The 20,173-nt window shown below is 54.4% G+C and overlaps 6 protein-coding genes across 6 annotated transcripts; 2 read left to right on the top strand and 4 right to left on the bottom strand.

The window, feature by feature from the left end:
* Positions 1 to 150: 150 nt before the first annotated feature.
* Positions 151 to 2,248, bottom strand: BZA05DRAFT_358869 (aminotransferase). Its single transcript, XM_051481455.1, has 2 exons — positions 1,255 to 2,248; positions 151 to 1,190 (listed from the first exon to the last, which is right to left on the bottom strand). The coding sequence occupies exons 1-2, from the start codon at positions 1,838 to 1,840 to the stop codon at positions 412 to 414; spliced, it is 1,365 nt and encodes a 454-aa protein (XP_051335783.1). The 5' UTR covers positions 1,841 to 2,248; the 3' UTR covers positions 151 to 411.
* A 2,086-nt stretch (positions 2,249 to 4,334) lies between these two features.
* Positions 4,335 to 6,213, top strand: BZA05DRAFT_476987 (uncharacterized protein). The gene is made up of 2 exons (XM_051488286.1): positions 4,335 to 4,666; positions 4,732 to 6,213. Exons 1-2 carry the CDS (start codon positions 4,384 to 4,386, stop codon positions 5,742 to 5,744), a joined length of 1,296 nt encoding a protein of 431 aa, XP_051335782.1. The 5' UTR covers positions 4,335 to 4,383; the 3' UTR covers positions 5,745 to 6,213.
* A 6,167-nt stretch (positions 6,214 to 12,380) lies between these two features.
* BZA05DRAFT_410026 (acyl-CoA N-acyltransferase) lies at positions 12,381 to 13,597 on the bottom strand. The gene is made up of 2 exons (XM_051484848.1): positions 13,029 to 13,597; positions 12,381 to 12,940 (listed from the first exon to the last, which is right to left on the bottom strand). The coding sequence occupies exons 1-2, from the start codon at positions 13,339 to 13,341 to the stop codon at positions 12,504 to 12,506; spliced, it is 750 nt and encodes a 249-aa protein (XP_051335781.1). The 5' UTR covers positions 13,342 to 13,597; the 3' UTR covers positions 12,381 to 12,503.
* A 561-nt stretch (positions 13,598 to 14,158) lies between these two features.
* On the bottom strand, positions 14,159 to 16,020 carry BZA05DRAFT_176259 (uncharacterized protein). The gene is made up of 2 exons (XM_051479259.1): positions 15,997 to 16,020; positions 14,159 to 15,781 (listed from the first exon to the last, which is right to left on the bottom strand). Exon 2 carries the CDS (start codon positions 15,654 to 15,656, stop codon positions 14,298 to 14,300), a length of 1,359 nt encoding a protein of 452 aa, XP_051335780.1. The 5' UTR covers positions 15,657 to 15,781; positions 15,997 to 16,020; the 3' UTR covers positions 14,159 to 14,297.
* Positions 15,942 to 17,362, bottom strand: BZA05DRAFT_176272 (uncharacterized protein). Its single transcript, XM_051479260.1, has 2 exons — positions 16,580 to 17,362; positions 15,942 to 16,276 (listed from the first exon to the last, which is right to left on the bottom strand). Exons 1-2 carry the CDS (start codon positions 17,142 to 17,144, stop codon positions 16,152 to 16,154), a joined length of 690 nt encoding a protein of 229 aa, XP_051335779.1. The 5' UTR covers positions 17,145 to 17,362; the 3' UTR covers positions 15,942 to 16,151.
* A 2,107-nt stretch (positions 17,363 to 19,469) lies between these two features.
* On the top strand, positions 19,470 to 20,158 carry BZA05DRAFT_176307 (uncharacterized protein). The gene has a single exon (XM_051479261.1). The coding sequence runs from the start codon at positions 19,562 to 19,564 to the stop codon at positions 20,009 to 20,011; it is 450 nt and encodes a 149-aa protein (XP_051335778.1). The 5' UTR covers positions 19,470 to 19,561; the 3' UTR covers positions 20,012 to 20,158.
* The last annotated feature ends 15 nt before the right edge of the window (positions 20,159 to 20,173 follow it).

The following is a 20,173-nucleotide window of genomic DNA, read 5'->3' as shown; positions in this document are numbered from 1 at the left end:
TCTGCAGAGACCGAGTCAACGGACCGGGGTAATCGCACCGTTTAACCGCCACAAACGTGAGCATGGAACCCACGGTTCTGGATCCGAGGAACGTACGAGGTATGGGACCGAACAGTGGTATGATAGCTGGAAGGTATAAAACATGTTCCGCAGCCATTCTCCGCCTGCAAGAACCATATGATCCATATAACTAAGATTTATGTACTGTAGAATCAACTATAGTAGGTATGCAGAATCCGATCTCAAAGTTACAGCGGCAATGAACAAATAAACAAAGACCAAAACCAAAAACCAAACACCTCCCATCTAAAGCAGAAAACACCCATAGAGAAGGCCCCAGTACCCACTTACTTAGGCAGTGCGTACGGAATCTTCTCCGGAAACACTTCTACCATCTACGGACTTTCATTTTTAATCGGTATCCTCTCCGAGCTCTTCGCTCCGGACCCGCTCGTAAGCAGCTTCCCAGGCCTTGCCCTGCTTGAGCTCCTTGATTTTCCTGATCATCTCTTCGATTTCAACCTCATCGACAACTTCATTCTCGAAACCCTTCTCCTCGACGACGACCCCCCATTCGTGAGCGGCCCTGCCGAACATGATGTCGGATAGCCACTGTTTGATCTTGTTGGTGTAGGTACCTTCACCGCCGAGTTTACTGGGCGCAATATCCTTGCCCCGGAAGTGAATCTGCGTCACCGGCGCTACAAAGAATGCCGTGCCCGCAGCGAACGCCTCGATCAAACGACCCTCGTCGTGCGCCAACGCCAGATCCGCCATAGTGTACTTTTTTGTCACTACCACGAGCTCTTCCGACAGCCGCTCCTGGGCGAGCTCCAGCACCGAACGTCTCGTGATCCCGTCGAGGATGATCTTGTCATCCAGCGGCGCGGTGATGAGCTCCAGCTTCGTGGTCTCCCTGTTGCGGATGACGCAGAAGAAATTCGAGGCGCCAGCCTCGGTGACGGATGCGTCCGGTCCGAAAAGCCAGAGAATCTGGTTGAACCCCCGACTTTGCGCCTCCTTCTGCGCCATCAGCGAGGGGCCGTAGTTTGCGCCCACCTTGGCGTAGCCGAATCCTCCGGGCCACGCGCGGATGCTGTCTTCCGAGCTAGCTAGGAGCTTCATGGGACCGTCCAGCTTGGGGAAGAGCGCCATGACGATGTAGAGGAGCGCCTCGCGGGGCTTCTGCACTAAGAACGCAGATCCCGTTAGTTATAACTAATATATTTAGGGACCCATCAAGGAACAACTTACCACCAAGGGCGCGGCCGGTTCCGATCATAGTGGGTCGAATGTAGAGGAAGGTTCCGGGCTCCGGCAGCCACTTATCCGCGTCCACGGAAACCAGCGCCTTGATTAGTTCTTCGACAGCGTGGGGGGGGAAATCCGGGCACGCAATGCGGGTCGAAGAGAGCAAGAAGCGGGAAGCATTCCTGGCCGGACGGAACAGGCGGATCTTGCCGTCGTAACCGCGGTATGCCTTCAATCCCTCGAAGCACTCGGTGGCATAGTGCAGGCACGACGCGGTGGGCCAGAGATCCATACGAGTGTATGGACGCAGTTCTGGTGCGTGCCAGCCCACGGTATCGGTCCACCTGACGGTCACCCAGTGATCGGTGGTTGCGTCGGACTTCCCCCATTGTGTGGACTCCGGCCGGGAGTAAGGCTTGGGCGAGTTGGTGAAGGTAGTCTTCAGCTTGGAGGCGTCGAGCTCGGCCAGGACTGGGTCATCGGTGACGGGCCTTGCTGGAACGGCGGAGGCGGTGACATTGGACTTGCAGAGGACCTCGTTGACGGCGGTGGAGTTCAGATCCACAATTGTTGCTGGTGGAGGCGCCATTGAGGTATGAGGTATGCCCACGGGGAGGAATTGAGTTATGATGGTGAGTCAGAGGCAGAGGTGCAGAGGCAATGTTTATGAATCACTCGGCCATTGCGACGGGGCAGTGACTTTTATATAAAGAAAGTACATTCAGCTTCCTAGCTTTGAATTGAGACTTCCGACTTCCGACTTCCGAGCCGGTGGACCCTTCTAACCAGACCGGTACAATCCAGGCGACCTCGATAGTTATCAAGCTCCCCCAAGACAGTACCTACCACTCCCGCGCCTCCCCACTTCCCAATCCGTACTCCATATAGCGCTGAAGAGTCGTATATGAGGGTCGGCGATGGAATGTTTCAGCCGATATCTGAACCCGTATGTACTGCAAGGCCGATGTTGACGTTGTTATCAATCCGAGCACGTACGTACTTCCTCTACCAAGGGAACGGAAACAAAGATCTGACAGTACGCCACCTCGTCGTCTTCCGCCGAGTGTAAGCGTCGGTACCCGCCATGCAGGGGGGCCAAATGACGATAACAGACAAGGAAGGAAGGATCACTCTCCGTCGTTTTCTTTTCCCTCCGCTCGATCGTGGCAAGGCCCGCGCGCGCCCAGGGGCTTTCCTTCCATGAGCGAGTCGCCTGACATTCCGGCCCCGTCTAGAGCTCCTTTGAACTTTCAGCTCGTCAAATGGAGATGTTCAGGCAGTCGCCGTTCGGTTATCCGGTACCGTTGGGGGCAGCCGCTAACTACCAGCCATCCGCAAGCGTTGGCAGCAAAAGAGAGGCGAGACGAGACATGCCAGTTATGTATCGCCTGCAGGTAGCTATCGGTATCTACCCAAATGCAACTCTCAGCTCTCGCGTGAATTCAAAGTCCTGCAAACGTGGAGGCGAGGGACAGCGGTCTCGTGCGGTCCGCCATCTTGGCGCACTACTCTTCTATGAAGAGTAGAGTTGTTACTCGGAAGGCCGAAAGTCTTTGGACCCACGTGACTAGACATAGATAATAAGATTAGAGATTCTATGACTCTATATATGGGCTGAAATATGATTTTGTCGTGGGTATAATTGTACACATCGAGATCACTCATCAAATCATATGGGCTCGATGACTTTTTAGCCTTCTGAGTACCTAATGTACCTAAGATGTAGGTAAGTGGTTGTTCGTGAGAAGTCACGGGGCAACTGACGGTTTGCATTGAAGCTACACTGCCGCATAATTGGTGCCATGGTTCATAGCTTTGGAACGTCGACGTTGGCGTCCTGGATGCATAGGATGTGTGTAAGTAAGTGCTGAGAGGCCCCCGACGGGTACGAGAAAAGAAGAACGTGATTCAATTGAAAAAGCAAAGAACAAGAAAAACAGGCCTAGGCATGAACATTTGTACACAGAGACCTCTATAGCTAAACCGACAACGATATAGGAACTCCTCACGGAGTTCTGAGTTGTTGTGGAGCAATACCAAACGGGGCAAAAGCTAATGGTTGCCAAGTGGAAGCCCCATACAAAATGTAATGTCACTTTTCAGCCCCAATCCGTGATGAAAGTCGTCAAAGTTTTTATTGATGAAGAAGCTTGTGATTCTGACGCTTCTGTGAAGGAGTCGATTTTTTTCGACCAGATGGAGGATATGTTTGGGTTGCCTGAAAATGGGCATTTTTGATGTAAAACGGGCTTTGTCCAATCCTTTTTGTCATGGTACTTCATCCGTTTTTGTTTGCAGATACCGGTACATACTACATACCACGCCGAACCTAGATATCTGTGGTGTTGATAATGTCTGATGTGTTGAACAAGAGACCGACCAACAAGCCGAATACCTAGAAAAGCAGCAACAGAAAACATTTGAACATTCAACGACCGCATCGGGTCTACCCGCCATAACACACAGGTCGCTTCATGCCGCGCTCCCCGCTCCCCGCAACACAGAGGCGCTTCGACCCCCGCGCTCCCTTAGCACCTAGGTGCCTCGCAACGATTTGCCGCGATTTACCTGCATGTATGTAACTATTTCGATGACCAAACTCGAGCGGAAACTTCGTGGGCTGAGACGGCAGCGCACCTACCTGCTTGCATATATGTATCATATGTGGGTGTAGAGTGTTGTGATTACCACTCTGAGGAGATCAAGGAAGATGTTCGCTTGCAGTTTGTTTGTTCGTTTGGTGATGGCAGGGGCCGGTTGCGGAACGCGAGCCCAATGGAAGCGAATCGTAGCGAATCATAGCAAATGTCCTATGTGTATGTAGGGATGAACTCCGCGATGGCGAATATGCCCTTTCTCTGCAGCTGTAGATTCTTTACATCTCGAGCACCGCCTGTCACTGCTAGTACTGGTATTCTCCGATCGTTGGTGGCGGCGATCATGGCCCCATTGTCCGCTGCTTTTACGCTTTCGATCACTCGCATATCTGTAGGATTGAGCTACGAGCTCAACTTGAATTATCTATCCGTATGTTCATACAGGAAAACCCCCTTCCTTTGAGCTTCATGTCGTCTAGCAGCTCACATCAACTTGTTCGAGATTTCATGATCGCTAAGTTTTCGCTCGCTCCACATGCGAGAAGCTTTGCAGTCCGTATCTAAGTTCGTACAGACCAGATCAATAACCTTTGGTGAGGACGCGATTCGCATTTTTTTTCGCAACTTATGTCGAGCTTATCCCACTACCTGCCTCGAACTCATCGCCAGAACACTCACGGGCACCGGTCGATCATACGGGGACCCGCACGAACGCCCGCACGAACGCCCGCACATCACGATGAACAACATTTCGATGGCGCAGACCGATATCCTGCCCACACCGCGGTCGGAGGTGGAAATCTCTGGGGAGATCGAACGTATGCCATACCATTCTCTGCTGATGGGGGTTCTGGGGGTTCGTGAGCGTAGCTGACAGACGTAGGGGCGTGTCTTTTCCTGTTTCCGGAGAATGCTGGAGTGATTATCACGAGCAACAACTTCTGGACGTTGCACGGCATCGAGCAGACGGCGTACGTTCTCGAGAAGCCGCTGCAGACAACAGCTCCAGCCCCACCTACTCCACGGCACTCACCATCGGGACCATCGCTGCGGTACACGTTGCTGCCCGCCATGGAACAGCGCACCCTGCCGTCCACCCTACCGCCGACCCTACCGCCTACTCCTCCACCGCTCACGCTCCTCACCCCGCCGTACCATTATCCCCCTTCGTTGTCTCAACTCCAGTTGAATCCTAACAAGATCTCCTTCCCAAAGCCACAGCCCATGGAGCCGGTTGCAACCACAACCCCGCCGCCGAATTCTTTCTCCATGTTCAGCAACTTAAAGCCAGAACCCATCGAGCCATATTTGGCCCAGGCGAATTCCCCCCCCAGGTTCAGCAACCCCAAGCCGCAGCCCATCGAGCCAGCCACAACCGTATCCCCTCCGCCATACACCCCGACCGCTCGCTGGTCACCATGCGCGCCTGCCGATCCGCCGAAGAACCTGCGCTCGCGGGAGATCCCGGAGTGGCACAAGCCCCCCAATTCCGACGAAGCCTACAAAGTTCTGCTGCGCCACACGGTGCCGCTCAGCCCATCGCACGAGTTCACCAGCAGCCTCCCCAGTCTCGAGGGACTCCTGCGCAAGACCAAGGAGCGGATGCACGAGCACATCTCGAGCTTCCACGACTACGCCGAAGGCCAGTGTCCCCAGCAGAGCCCGTGCTCGTGCCCCAAGGGCTGCCACGGAGAGGTGCCCGATTTCACCGAGGCCGAACGTTACAGCCTCCGTAAGGCGCTCCAGCTCAGTCCGAAGATCACGCCGACTCATATGTCGTGGGTCGAGGAGGATGGCAGGGCTGAGATCGAGAGGTTGAAGAGTATTTGGGAGCAGCAGCAGCAGGCGGCTCAGAGAGTGGGTGTTAAGCAGTGGTTGGGCGTTGTCTTGGGTTGACGCGCATAAAGGAGGCTGTCAAGTGGTTGGGCGCTGTCTTGAGTTGACACACATCATCATCGGGGAGGTTATCGAGTGGTTGTATCTGCCTCTTTGTTTTTGTTTTTTTTTGTTTCATACTTCCTACAGATATAACTAGGGTCTTGTATGTAGGGATTCAGACTGCTTGGACCACGATTCCTCGGACCATCTCCATCGAGGAGGTTTGCAAGTACGCAGTTGCACCTATGTATGTGCTTCTTTGTTTTGTTTTTGTTTCGTACATACTCTACTCTACTCTTTTGTTTTTTGTTTCCTACTTCATACAGATCTATAGGGTCTTGTTAGGGATTCGAGACGCTTGAACCACGATTCCTCGGTCCATCTCCATCAAGGAGGTTTTTAAGTAAGTAGTTGTACCTACTTTGTGCTTCTTTGTTTTTGTTTTTGTTTCGTACATTGTAGGTACAGATACCTATAGTTAGGGTCCTGTGTGGATTCAGACAGCTTGATCCACAATATCTCGGTCCCATCTTGTCGAACCATGCCGTGAAAGCTCCTCGCGACAAAGACGTAAATTCCACCGTGAAAGTATGGTGCCTGCGGTCTAGAACAGCACAGTGGTTTTTTTTTAGCTCTGCACCTGGAAAGTTTACATGGCAACAGTCGACCTCACCAAAAAGAACAAAAAAAGATCGCCTGACCACTCTCGAACATGCCGCATCACCACCTGGCGATGACTGGTGTACACCCGTCCATTTCCACTATATTTAACTTTAGAGTGGAAATCAGTTGCCACTCGTGAGAGTTTAGTGTACTCGGGCATGATCTCTATACAAAACCTGGTTTTTCTTCTTATAAAAGAACTTCACACCAACATCGGACCATGAATCTAAATTCATAGACAGGGGGGCACATAACTCGTGCCTTTCCGACTCCAGGGAGTTCATATCTGCTTCGGGCTGCTAGCTGGCTTGAAATAAGAACCCCAAAAAGATTGCCCTTTTGAGCGGAGGCACCATACCGACTTAAGTAAGCTGGATCTGGCGCCTCGGGCCATATGTGATGAAGCAGCGTTTCCAACGACCGACATTCTTCATTGACCAGCCTGAGATACACACCATTGAGCTACGCCAGCTTTGAGGCTACGTGTTTTAGTATACTCCCACTCGAAATATATAGGTACCTACCTACCTGGTACCCACATACCTGCATCACACATCGTCTCGACAGCTTTAGTAAGGAGAGATATCTACTTGGGTGTTTAGGGTGCGGATCAGATCGGTATGTCTTTTGTGTGTGTGTGAAGAAGAAACTCTGTGGAGAGTCGATCTACATCCATCCCGCAGCACTCTGTCTACGCACGGTTTACACGCTCGTATACTTACTCCAGCCACTCCAGCCGCGGTGCTGAATCATCAGGGCAGCAATGAATTCCGGCAGTAAGTGCATACTACTCGAAGTCGGAAGTCCAACGATCTGATACGCACGGGGGGAAGATGCCGTCACCTCTGTCCGACTCATCTCTTTTCCCACTCTTTTCCCACCGATCCGATCCGAAAAAAAATAACATTCTCCGCCAGGTCCCTAGTCCCTAGCCCACGTGAGTTTATCCAGGAAAGGGAGAGAAGCCAATCGTGCCGACCCTACGGCGTTCGTGCGTTCGTTCGTTCCTCTCTCGGCGATGATTGTGGTGATGATCCGCTGGTGTGCTTGCGTGCGTGTGTGCGGCAGCCGCTCTGGATATGTACATATCATACAGAGAACGCGATGCAATGATTGGCGGTGGCTGGCGAGGTGAGAAGGGTGGAGCGAGAAGGAAGGTGCCATTCACTTATATGGCTGCTGGCACCGTTCCGCGTTTTTGTGTGTGCCTGTGGATGGGTGTTTCCGGCACCCACCCCGAAAGAAAGCAGGGGGAAATACACGCAGTCATCGTTCATCATTCATGCACCGCCCGGAGTGGAGTGCTTGACGCAAGTACTGGTGACTGGTGACTGGTAGGTAGGTCCCCTTCCCCCTGGCCCAAGAAGCTCCGCTGTCAATCCATCCGCTTCGATTCTGACGTTACCCCCTTCCCCCTCCCCCTCCCCAAGGCCGAAGTCCGAAGTCTGCGGATGAGGACCCTGGTAGTGCTTCTCCGTAGCCCAGTGTTGGATCCCATCGTTCACGCGAATATGAAGTAGTGCCCGTTTCGCGAGAAGCTGAAGGTATTTCGAATGCTGCACCGGCACGAAGTGAGGGAGGTGGCCCGGTTCGCAGAGGCAGGCCATTGCGCGGCTGTGGAAACGGTGAAGCACGATTCGAGTGAACGGCTGGGCCGGCGCACATATCGTAGGCTTAGATAGGATGGGATGGTAGTTAGGGCGGAGCTCGAGAGGGTGAAGAGGAGGGGCAGGGCGGGTATAAGTCACGCCCTGGGGCCAACCGAGGTCGGTGGTGGTAGTAGTGGTAGTAGTGGTGGTTGGAGGTTATGATGGGTGATGGGTGATGTGTGATGTGCATGTCGAGGGGGTTATCAACCGCTATTGTTATCTTTGTGCGCCGCCATTTTTATTTTTACGGGTATTTATGTACGAGGATAATGCTTGCTTGCATGTAACGGTGGAATCGTGATTGCGCCATATATCCACGGAAGATATCTACGGAAGATATCTACGGAAGATATTCACGGAAGATATGGGAGTCGTATGCAGATATCATTATCAATGTGGAAGACAGGCAGTGAGTGAGTGCTATCCGATGAAACCCCTTCCCAGATCGGAAGATCACGGGTGAGACCCCATGACGCGCCACGCGCCACTCGTCCTTCTCCGCCCGCCCATCTGGGTAGGAATTAGGCACCCCGTCCGCATCCAACTACCCCAGGAATAGGTATCCGGAACGATACACAGCATCGACGTCTGTCAATCTTATCGCTGGGCCGGCCCGCGCGGGCGGTTGGGTAGAGTACATAGAGTGGGGACATCTGAGTGACAGCAAATGATCCCCTCCCGGTGGATGCTGGATCCCCTTATCACCCACCCAAAGGCCAAAATCATATTCCCGATAGATACTCCCGCCCCATGGCATATCCTGCACTGCAGGTACCCAGGCACCCAGGTACAGTATTGTACAGTACACAGAGACCCAGCCCCTTCCCGTCCCGTCCAGCCCCCAGTCCAGTAGGTTCTAGATCTACCGGGTCGTGCTCCAGCCATCTACTCTACATACATATCATACATATCATACACACAACTGCCAACCTACCTATCAGCGGGGCGGGAGTGCGGGTGCGGGTGATGCTTTGTGCAGGAGTCCAGCCCAGATCGGCCCTTCCTACCCCCCCACTCCGGCCGAAAAGAAAGAAAAAGTAGGTATGGTAGGCACGCATACAGACACACCACACACGCATGCTCACACACACAGGCACACGCATGCTCACACACACAGGCACACGCACACACATGCTCACACACACATCGTGGCCAGCTCGATCCGGACTCGTTCGTGCCTGCATATCTTCCTACCTAGGTGCGTCCCACTCGGTCTGGGTGGTGGTGGTGGTGGTGGTGGTGGTGGTGGTGGTGTTGCATCCCTTTTGCAGGGCAGGGGGTGCGGTGTGGGAAGCAAAGCAAGCGCAGAGAGAGAGAGAGGGTCCGAGCGGCGGCGGCTCGCCACTGGTTGGAAGGCGTGTCTGCTGGCCGAGTCGGACGAATCGCATGGTGGTGGTGGGGGATACATAGGCTAGATAACCGCATGCCGAGTAGGAAGTACGTATGCGGAACGGTATGTATGTATGTACGGGTACGGACCGGCGCGAAGCGGGTGGGCGGGTGGAGCGGGCCCGCGGCGTGGCGTGGCGGCCACCTGCATTCCACCTACCACACCCGCGATGGTTACGCAGCGGAGAACTCTGGTCTGTATGTAACTATCCACAGCCCCAGACACGCACGCTGCCTACTTGCCGAATATGCATGCCTGCCTTGCCATCTCACGCATACACCCGTCCATCTAGTTATGTACCACCCATCGCACCAGAAGAACCCGCTGTCACCACGTGCTTGCTGTGAGCCTGCCGGAAACCCGGTGACTATACATAGTGGATGTACCTTAGCTTGCACGGCTGCTCACGAGACCTGGAAGGTACGTACCTATGGTCCTGCTCTACCTACGACAGTAGAACACGCGATTCTATACCCGAAGGGTGCAAAAGGAAATAAAGTACAACGCAGTGCAGCAACGTGGACACCCACAGCAGAATGTCCGTAGAGTACGGTAGTGGAAGCCTGTCGGTGCATTGGTGTGGTGGTGGTGATGATGGTGTTGGTGTCGGTGATGTCGGTGGTGTCGGCGGCGGCGGCGGCGGTGGTGGTGGTGGTGGTGGTGGTGGTGGGTAAGCTATGCAGCTCGATTCGAAATCCTCTGTGCCACAGACGGCGTGCCAGGCCCATTCGTAGAGTGCGGCAGTGGGGCCAGCCAAGCACCCGCTCTCACTCTTGCCATTCCCTTCCCTCATCCCCGGACTGCCGATTGGGCCAATGCGTCGCTTTGCGAAGCGAGAGCGGACAATCCCGCCGCTGCGTGCTCAATGGGGACGGGACCGACGACCGCCGACGAAACTCAATCAGCAAAACCCCCGTTCGGGCACCACCATGCGCGGTAGTCTGGATGCGATCCTCCCGCGTCTGTCGTATATATGTACTCTCCATACATACGTCCTACATATGTACCGCCGCCGCCTTGCCGCCGCTAAGTAACTACAGCAACCTCCGCTCCCCTTCCCTGCGCCCGCGCCGCGCCGCGCCGTCTTTCCCACCCCACCCCACCCCACCCCACCCGATCCAGTATCCCGTCTCGCTGACCTACGGGATCAGTACCAGTACTTAGTCCGTCCACCCCCTCCCCCCCATCCCGGCCCAGACTACCAGTAGAGTACCTAAAGCTCACGATGCCAACATCATCATCAGCAGCATCATCGAGGTCGGTCGGTCGGCGGTCGAAAGCTTCGCCCGCATGCGCCTCACCTCACCACCCAGGTGGCAGTGGCCCAAAATCTCCCGATGCCCTGCATCCCCCTACCTACCCTCCCCCTCCCCCCTCGCTCGCCCCCCCTGCCAGCAGAGCATACCGTAGTTACCTACCGGCCATCTATCGATCGGAGTCCAAAAAAGCAACTGCAACGTTTGGGTTGATGGAATCGAAGTTGTAGCCCAGCATCTCCTTCCTTCCCTGTTGCAAGCCGGCGTCCCACCTCGCATCTCGCACCCCCCCCTCCCCGTCCCCGATTTCTTGTGGCCTTTTGTGGTTTTGTGGGGAAGAGCCGGACCGGCTGGCTATATGCATGCGATCGATCTCTTCCTGCCTTACCTGCCTGCCTACCTGCCTGCCGGCCTGACCCCATGGGCCCGTCACCGAGGCGTAGTGACGTTACTCTACCTACGCACCTACAATGTTACGTGGGAAAACCTCCATCAAACAGCCCGAAAAAGCATTCTTCAGCCAGCCACTGTGCTCACTACTCGCTGGCTGGCTGGCTGGATAGATCATGCCTACACACCTACACACCTACATAGATGTAAGTATCAACCTACCTACCGGGGATTTGTGGCCCGTGGATGCAGCGCAGTGCAGTACATACAGTCCGAGTCTCACCGCTACGCCACGCCACACCCATCCACCATCCACTACCCATCCATGGACCATCATCACCACTCCACTCCCCCCGGGACCAGCGATCATCTACCGTGAAGATGTAGAGTAACGATGTAACGTCGGACGGGGTTTTGTGTTTTGTGTATGTGTATTGTGTATGTTTTTCTTTTTACTTCTTCGGTTTCGGTGCGGTGCGTGCCCTCTGCTTCTGCTTCTGCTTCTGCAGTCGATCATCGAATCCCCCGCCCCGCCCCCCCGGGTGTGTTGGTACGACGTCATTCATGGTGGATGGCTCGGGGGAGGGGGGCATAGGTATTGGTTGGTACTTAACTGGGAACAGAGTTGGGCTTCGGAAAAGAAAATAGAGATCAGGTCAGGTCCGTCACCGAACAGTGTTGGGCCGATTCTTCTTTTCTTGGATCCTGCGATCCTACGCTCTCCTACGCCGATATGTAGGATGTAGCTATCGATGTTATGTTAGCACGATGAATCAAATCACGCCCGTTTCTTCATATTCCTTTGGATCGAGCGAGCTATGATGTAGAGTACTCTATGTAAGGTTTGGGCTGAATCTTCGCGATTTAATGTCCGGATATTGCTTCGCTTTGCTTTTGGTGGGCGATGTTGTGTTGCAAACGGGGTGAGCAGCGTTCCTTTCTGGGTAGCAACACGATGCCATCGGAGATAAGACATACACATGGGAGAGAGATCAATCATCAGATCAATCATTAATGGCAATTGCAATCGCAGCGCAAACGATGGCTTTCTTCCTTTTTTTTTTGCAGCGGCCAAATCCTCGGGCAGTATTCCTGATGATGGATCATGGGCCCACCCACTGTGCTGTGCTGTTCAATCCATCGGAATCGCAGTTTTGACTGGTTGCTCCGTCGGATCCTCTCTACCGAAGGAGAATACTTTCCTTTTCGGAAGAGCAGAGAAGAGAGAAGAGGAAAAACAGATCGAAAGACGACGCCCCCAAATGTGACGGTGCAAATTAATAACAAAAAAATCACCGCCCCTCCCCACCCCCGACCCCGAACCATAAACTTTTTGTTACTCGCTCGTGCGCGCATGCTTCACACACACGCTGCCGGCGGGTAGGTATCGTATCTAGACATGTTCCCAGCGCCCCTCTCTCTTCCGCATCTAAGCACCGCCACTCCTTCCGTCCACCTCCTTCAGATCACTCACGCCCAGGATCCTTCCGACCCTCACAGTCTTCAACTTCTCCTTCTCCTTAGCAGTCGGGACATCACCATCAACCTCGGCATGTCCATGTCCATGACCGTGATGATGATGATGACCACCCGCCTTCCCATCGTCATGATCATGATCGCAGCAAGCGCCATCGCCATGACCATGCTCGGCGCCCTCGTCGTCATCGTCGGACTCCTCTTGCTCCTCGAGAAACGTGAGGTCCTTCTTCATCGAGTACGCGTCCTCGCCGTCCGCGTAATACTTCGCCTCCACCTTCTCCACCAGGAACTGCAAAGTGTCCCGGTACAGGTGCAGCGCCGCCATGTTGCTCACTCGCACGTGCAGCGAGACGTACTTCGCCCCGAACGCTTCTACCATCGCTTTCTCTGTAGTTCAATTCGTCGGGATTAGCTATCTGCCCCCTATCTATCACAATCGCCACTGCACGGCTAGGGAGGGGAGGGGGGATCATACGCGACTGTCGCATCAACTTCTCCGCGAGCCCTAGGCGTCGATGCGTGCGCATAACACTAAGACTCGTGATATGACCGTGCTGAACACCATCGGCAGGCTCCTCCTCCATCTTTGCGAGGACATAGCCGACGATCTTTGGCGGCTCGTTGGGGTACTTGGGCGGGTGGCTCAGGTCGACAGCGACGTACGAGAGCTGCGGCCATGAGAGCGCGTGGTACAGGTAGTACTTCAGGAAGTAGTTCTCTGGCAGGTTCGTGATGTTCGTCTTCTGCACGTGCGGGATGTCGGACGCCCGGAGGAGGCGGATGTCCATCTTGTCTAACGTTGCTTGTTGGAGGTGGTGGTCGCTGGTGGGGAGCTGGGCGGATTGAGATGTTGGGGTAAGTTGGTTGCTGGTGGGGTTATCGACGCGGGGGATGGAGTTTGCCGTTGCCAGTTGAGCCGCATGCCATAGTATTGGCGTATGGTAGGTACTCTGTGTATGTAACACCACTGCGCATGCTCCCAGGATAGCTCAAGGGAGATACAAAGCGCCATTTCCCGCTGAACAGATATTGATATCGTATCCGAGTATCAAAAACACACATCTTGCCGTGTTGATGCCCATACGTCCCTGCCATCTCGTTGGGAATTGTAGCACTGTGATACCACAATTCTTCACCCCCTCTAGAAACACGGTACGGTAACCCACACAAAATGAACCGAAAGGCAGCGAGTTCGGATTCAGTTTGAATTCAGCTGAACTCAGCTCATCTACATACCACCACCACCACCACCACTACCACTACCACTACTACATACTACTACTCTAATCGACACAGGCCAGGACATACATACGTGAAACATGCTGATAGATACAATTTTGCTACATACAACGCAAGAGGAGGGAAAAAATTACATATAGACAGGAGTAATTTACTACCGGAAAGCAAAAAAAAAAACGGAAAGCAGCCAGAACCATTCTGAGTGGGTATGAAGACATCACATCGCATCGCAATTGCGCACAAATGCAACAGAATGAGCAAAAAAAACAGGAAGTGAAAAATATCTTACGAAAAGAGAAAAAAACGTAGAGAAGAGAAAACAAACAAAAACGCCTACCAAAATGCCCCAACCATAAAAGATTTTGTAAGAGACCCAGCCCAGCCCATCCACCCCCATCCTCCCCCCAAACCAACCATACCATATGTTTGTGACGCCATAACCAAGAAAATTCATCGCCATATACGTTTACATCTCTTCATAAGGCATCATCCCGCTGATGCCCCGCTACCGCAGGCATCCCGGACGCTTCTCCAACTCCCCCAAATCTACCTCAACCCTTCGTTCGTACTCAAACCGCTCGGGCACCCGCACAACCCCCTTGCCCGCCATAAGTTCGTCCCTGACACTCCGGTCAAGAGCCTGGAACCTGAAGAACAGCTCCTTAATCCAATCGGCCGCTCCGAACCACTTCTCGGCGCCTCCCGTGACGATTTCGTTGAACTTGATGTACGCTACCGAGTCCATGAACAGTCGTGTCAAGCCGAAATCGTGGAACGCAACTCGAGACGCATAGTACTTGCGGTAGTAGTAGAGTTGGATCAGATTCGACGCGCGTGTTTCGACCTCTTGCTGCGAGGTTTCGCAGGTTGGTGGTGGGGGCAGAGGAGGCGACGGCGGTGATGGCACGCCCTCATCACCGAAGTATTCCGAGTCGGGAAGTCGGCCCATGCATCCGTTCGCCGAAGCATTCGGAGATGTCAGATAATCTTCATCTCGCATGTTTGGGTGGGCGGGAGATGCAGGCGGACTCGGAATATCTCCTCGAGCCCTGGGCGGCGGAGCAACCCCGCTCAGGGAGGTCCAGTCGTAGTAATGGTGGTTGAACACGTCGGCTTCTTTTCCTAGTTTCCCCATCGACTTCGCAAATTCGTTTCCTTCCCAACCCAGATCATTGGGAAACCTTCCGGTGATGCATAGCGGCATCACTGAAGCGAACTCCCAATCGATAACTCCGGAAATCTTCATGGTCTTCTCGTCGAACAGCACATTGCGGAGCGCGAAATCAGAGTGGTGAATGCAAAGAGTGGACAATTGCGCCGGGGGATTGAACACGTTCGTCAATCCCGCCAATAGCTGCAGGAGCTCGCCGAATTCCTGGGGGTTCGCCTTCGACGGAGGCCCGAGGTGGGAAGGAAGCGACGAGTCCGATGGCAACTGCGACCAGTTTCCGATAGCCGACAACGTCTCCCTATCTATCCGAGCTTCCCAGAGCTCGGGCAGTGAATCGTACGGCCCGAGGTATGGTTCTTGCCGCGCATCCTCCTCCGGGCATCCTGACGGCAAAGCGGCGATCTTTCCGACGTAAAACTCGTTCTCGTTCTCTTCCCGCTGATAGATATATCCAAGCTGTTTGAACTCCGAAGGCTTGGAGAGCTCGGCCTGCACAAATGCGAGCTGCTTGATGACCTTCATTCTATTTTCGGGGCTTAATCCGTAAAAGCGCCCGTCGGTCGAAAGGTTCGTTCCTTTGACGCACTCCCGAAGAATGTATGGCGCGCCAACAGGATTATCGAATGTCAGATCCCAGCCGTATATTCGCGGTATCGGGATGTTGTATAGTGGTGAAGAGTGAATGTATCGCATGGTGGCTATTTCCGACCTCTTCGCGTCCGCCGAGAAGAATTGCGGTGGCGAATTCGATATCGAAGCGGCGCATGATGTACCATCGGAAAACCGAACTTCGTATAACGAATTGTGCGATCCACGACCTGAAGTGAAACCGTCAGCCATGAATCTTTGGAAATGTACTGAGTGGCACAAGAGATGCAATGCGTAAACATTCCCTCTCCCTCAGGCTGAAGCGACTGCGGTTGACAGCCTTCAAGCCGGAGGTCAAGCAGAAAAAGACAGAAATCCGGAATGACAACATGACGACATGAGAGACGATCCATTTTTCCGCGCATTGATGAGAATATTATTCTACCGCCCCGATTCCAGTATGCGAGACCAAAGACATGAGGGGATGTTGGATGTAGGTAAAGGAAATGCAAGACTGGGGAGGGGTAATGGTCAAGGAGACCCCGACACTCTGGCTCTGGTTCCTCAGACAAACCCGGTTATAGGGCGCCTTGGATGGTCTCAGATGCAGCCGTGCCCTTCAACCCCAGCGGATAGCTGAAGTTGAAGTTGAAGAAGAAAAAGAAGAAGGGAAGGGGATAAGGGAGGACGAGGATGAGGACGGGAGGATGTTAAGTACACAAGTACTTTGTTTCGGACGTCGATCGCTGCAAGTCAATGCCCAAAACATTTCCCCACACTGTCCACGTGCACCCACCCACAATCCCCCCCCCCCCCCCCCCCCCCCTCCCGCCGAGTACAACACCCCCGCTCCTCCTCCCCCGTCCACGCAATCGGTTATCGTGACAGTTGAACCACAACCTCAACGCAAATAAAGCATGACTAAGTACATCCCGGACTTCACAAGTAATGTGATCGGGTAAAGTAAAACGGGCGGAAATTGCCGACGAAATGAAAAAGTTGAAGCGGTGAAGGAAAATGGAACGTACCAAGCTCGCTTATGCCTGTGCATTCCTCCTTTCCGAGGCATCCCAAGGCGCACTGAACCAGTCCCTCCAGGTTCACCCAGTCGCTCCGTAACAATCGCCTTGAAATCGGCAGGGTCAATCGGTGTTCATTTCGTCCATTCCGCGGTGTGGTTGTCCGGGTTGTGTTTGCGCTCGGGGTCGCGGTCGTCGTCGGCTGTAGCCGTGGTGACGAAGGGGGGGAACGAAGCCGGCATCCATCGTCTCGCGCGCGATACGAGTCCTTATTGTTGTTACCGCCGTTTGTGCTGCCTCCGTTTATGGACGTCCTGCGCGCTCCCGCCATCGACATGTCGTCCCTGTCTCTGGCTCTCTGTTGGTGGTGTTGGTTCTGGCTCGGACTCTGGAACTGGTGCTGGTGCTGGTATTGCTGATGTTGAGGCTGATATCGTGCTTGAATCTCCGTGGCAAGGTCGAAGTGGTAGTCCGTGTTCAGGGAAGGTGTTCGTTCTGGGCTTCGTTCGGACCGCTGCTGTTGTTGCTGCTGTTGCTGTCTATCATAACGTTGACTTTGCATCTGGAGCTGCATCAAGGATAGAGTGGGACAGAGGCACACTTTGAATCCAAATAAAGGTTGGAGTGAGGATAGATCGAGATATCGCAGAGATCGCAGAAAGGTGGTCGAGGTGGATGGTATATAACGTAGGGGCTGAATATAGTAAAGTTTCCCTCCGCTGCTAGGGCAGGCAGGCAAGTCGGCAAGCAGGCAGGCAAGCGGGCAGGCAGGCAGAAGCAGGAGTCGACAGATCCACACCCTTTTTCGACCAGTCGTTTTTGTAAGAATCTCGGAGGGTTGAAGGAGGACAGGGCCAGCAGCTAGAGAGAGAGGGCAATATGTGTCGGGCGTGCAGCAACCGTATATCTCAGAAGGCGAGAGTATGAGCGCAGACGGCAAGAGTGTGTGTGTGCGTGTGTGTGAGAGTGTGCGAGTGTAAGTGTAAGTGTGTGTGAGAGTGTGTGTGTGGTATGTACAGGACCCGTACGGCGGCGCTCCACGTTATCTCTCGAAGAGGGCCACGCTGTCGGGGTGGTTGGGGGGGTGGTGGTGGAGGGTGGAGGGTGGGAGAAAAGAATTTAGGAGGGAGGGGGTGGGTTAGAGGATTTACGGCGAAGAATCGCTGAGTCCGAGTCGCTTTCACGGTATGTTTCCCTCTATTCTTTCTCTTCACGCACTTCTTTTTTTTCTCTCCTGTTGGACGTATTGGGAGCACTGGTGGGGGAGGAGGCAGGGGAGGGAGGGGGGGTTGTGCGTAGTGGGAGGATGGGAGGAGGAATTGTGGTGGAAGTGGGAGGTGGGAGCAAGAAGGTGGTGGTGGTGGAGGAAGTGGTGGTGGTAGGTGTGGTGGTGGTCGAGGTGGTGGTGGTGGTAATTGTTGTTGCGCAGCCAGGAAAGCAGGAAAGCAGCGAGACGACCGAGCGCGCGAGCGAGCGAGCGAGATGGTGAGCACTCCGCATACCGGACGTAGTACCTACAGCCACCCCGGGAGGTAGCTCCATGTACCCTCTGCCCGTAGTTACGCAGCCTTGAATTCTTGCGGACTTCTCCATCGAGTGCCCTCCCTCCAGGCCACTGGGCGCCAGTACTTTGGTCTACATACATACGGCCCTTTTGCCATAGTGATGCCTCGTCCCGACGACGGACGGCGGCAGCAGGAAACGCCTGATCGGTCGGAAAGAAGCCTTTCGGATCTTCGCACCCATCTATCATCAACAACAGCCTGCATCGTCACCAAGATTCTTACGCGGCAATTGTGTCTCTCCCGTCCCTCCGCCCTTCTCCTCCTCCTCCCTCCTTTCTCTTCTCTACTCTCTCCTCTCTGCTCACTCTCTCTCCCCCCCTCCTTCCTCCCCTCTCCGTCCTTCCAATTCCTTCCCCCCGATCGACGCCCAGTCTATCTACCACTCGCGGCCGTATGATCTTGGTTTATCGGTGTTCCCTTCCCTCTCCGGTTCGCGGTTGGTCACCAGCTTATAGCACAGTCGCGGATCACCATGTCATATTGCTTGCAAGTTGCAAGCTGTACCTTGGCCAACTACGGTACTCTGTCATCGACGGTCAGTCAGTCGCCTCAAGGCTGCCAATCCACGGTTAGTGCCGTCATCGTCGTCGTCGTCGCCGTTGTTGCTGTCGTCGTCGTTGAGTGATAAATGAACCTGCCCGGTGGGAATCCTTCTCATGGGACGTGGCCATTATCGCTGCTAAGTACCCGGCAGGCTGTGTGTTTCTCTGGGAGATGCAGGCAGATAGACTACCGGTAGGTAGAGTAGAGTACATACTCTAGACGACTCGACTCGCCTCGCCTCACCTCGCCTCCGAGTCCATCTCGTTGGTTTCCGAAGAGAGAGCAAGAGAGCGAGCGAGCTGCGAGACCGAGGGAGGGAGCGAAGGAGAGAGCGAGCGAAGGCGAGCGGCGAGCGAGCAAGAGTCCACACACATCTCTTGCCTCTCTCTCTTTTCGCCTCATGGGGTTAACCGAATTGCCCTCCGCACCGTGCCGGCTCCACCCTCTCCACCCTCCTTCGATCATATCGTCACAGAACCGCGTGCGCACACTGCCAAAAAAACCACCCCCGTTCTGTAAGTTGGGCGTACATCATACAGGACGGTCAGTTTCCTCTCTTCTCCTCTCCCTCCCCCTCCCCCCTCCCACCGCCGCCCCCTCCTCCTCCAAGCCCTGTCGGTTCATGTCCCGTCGGTCGGGGGGTGGAACTTGGAAGTTTCTTGTTGGGCAGATTGAATGGGTTGAAAGGGATAGGATAGGTCCCTCCCCCCATCTATGGGTGACGCGATAGGTCGATTGGTTGGTTGAGCTGCCTGGTCGCCTCCGTCCCCCCCCGCAAAACTCCGAGTGCCTACCCACCCACCCAGTGCACCCACCCACCTAACCCATCCATCCAACCCACCCACCACAAAAAAAACCAAAAAGAGAGTACATAGAGTACTACATGAATGGCATGACCCTGCTCGCTCGCTCGCGCGCGCCGCCGCGCAGTTTTTTATTTATTTGGGGACTTGGGGACTTGATGCTTGCTTGCGAGCTGCAACGGCGTGCTACTTCACACACACACACACACACACATACACACACATACGGAGTCTGGGCTCGATGCTGCTGTGGCATGGGTCCGGGCCAATCATGTCGTAAGCATACCGTAGTAACTGGTATGCTACATGAGTCCGACAGACAGCGGTGTTACTCTGCTGCTACTACTGCTAGTACTAGTTGTAGGTACTCGGTCGGTCGGTGGCCACCATATGTACCAGCCAGGAGTGCAGTGCAGAGTGCAGTGTGGCTAAGGCGGAGGTCGCGAGGGAGGTCGGGCTCAGGGAGGAGAGCAACGGCGGGAAAGGGCCCAACCTCGCCACACGGGTGGCTGGCGGGCGGATACAGGTGATACTTCAGCACCACAGACCCTGCAGATAGTCGTCGCCAGTATCCCGCCCGAGTGCTGCGTCATGACGGCGATGGCGAAGGGCACGCGCGCGCCCCCAAGCTATGTACCCAGGGACTCGCCTGTATGATATGTATACATAGCACATAGCAGGGCTCGTGAGCC

Source organism: Tricharina praecox, assembly GCF_024521635.1.
Source record: "Tricharina praecox strain CBS 144465 chromosome Unknown BZA05scaffold_31, whole genome shotgun sequence".
In the NCBI taxonomy this organism is placed as follows: domain Eukaryota; kingdom Fungi; phylum Ascomycota; class Pezizomycetes; order Pezizales; family Pyronemataceae; genus Tricharina; species Tricharina praecox.
This window is presented reverse-complemented; position numbering and strand designations above follow the sequence as displayed.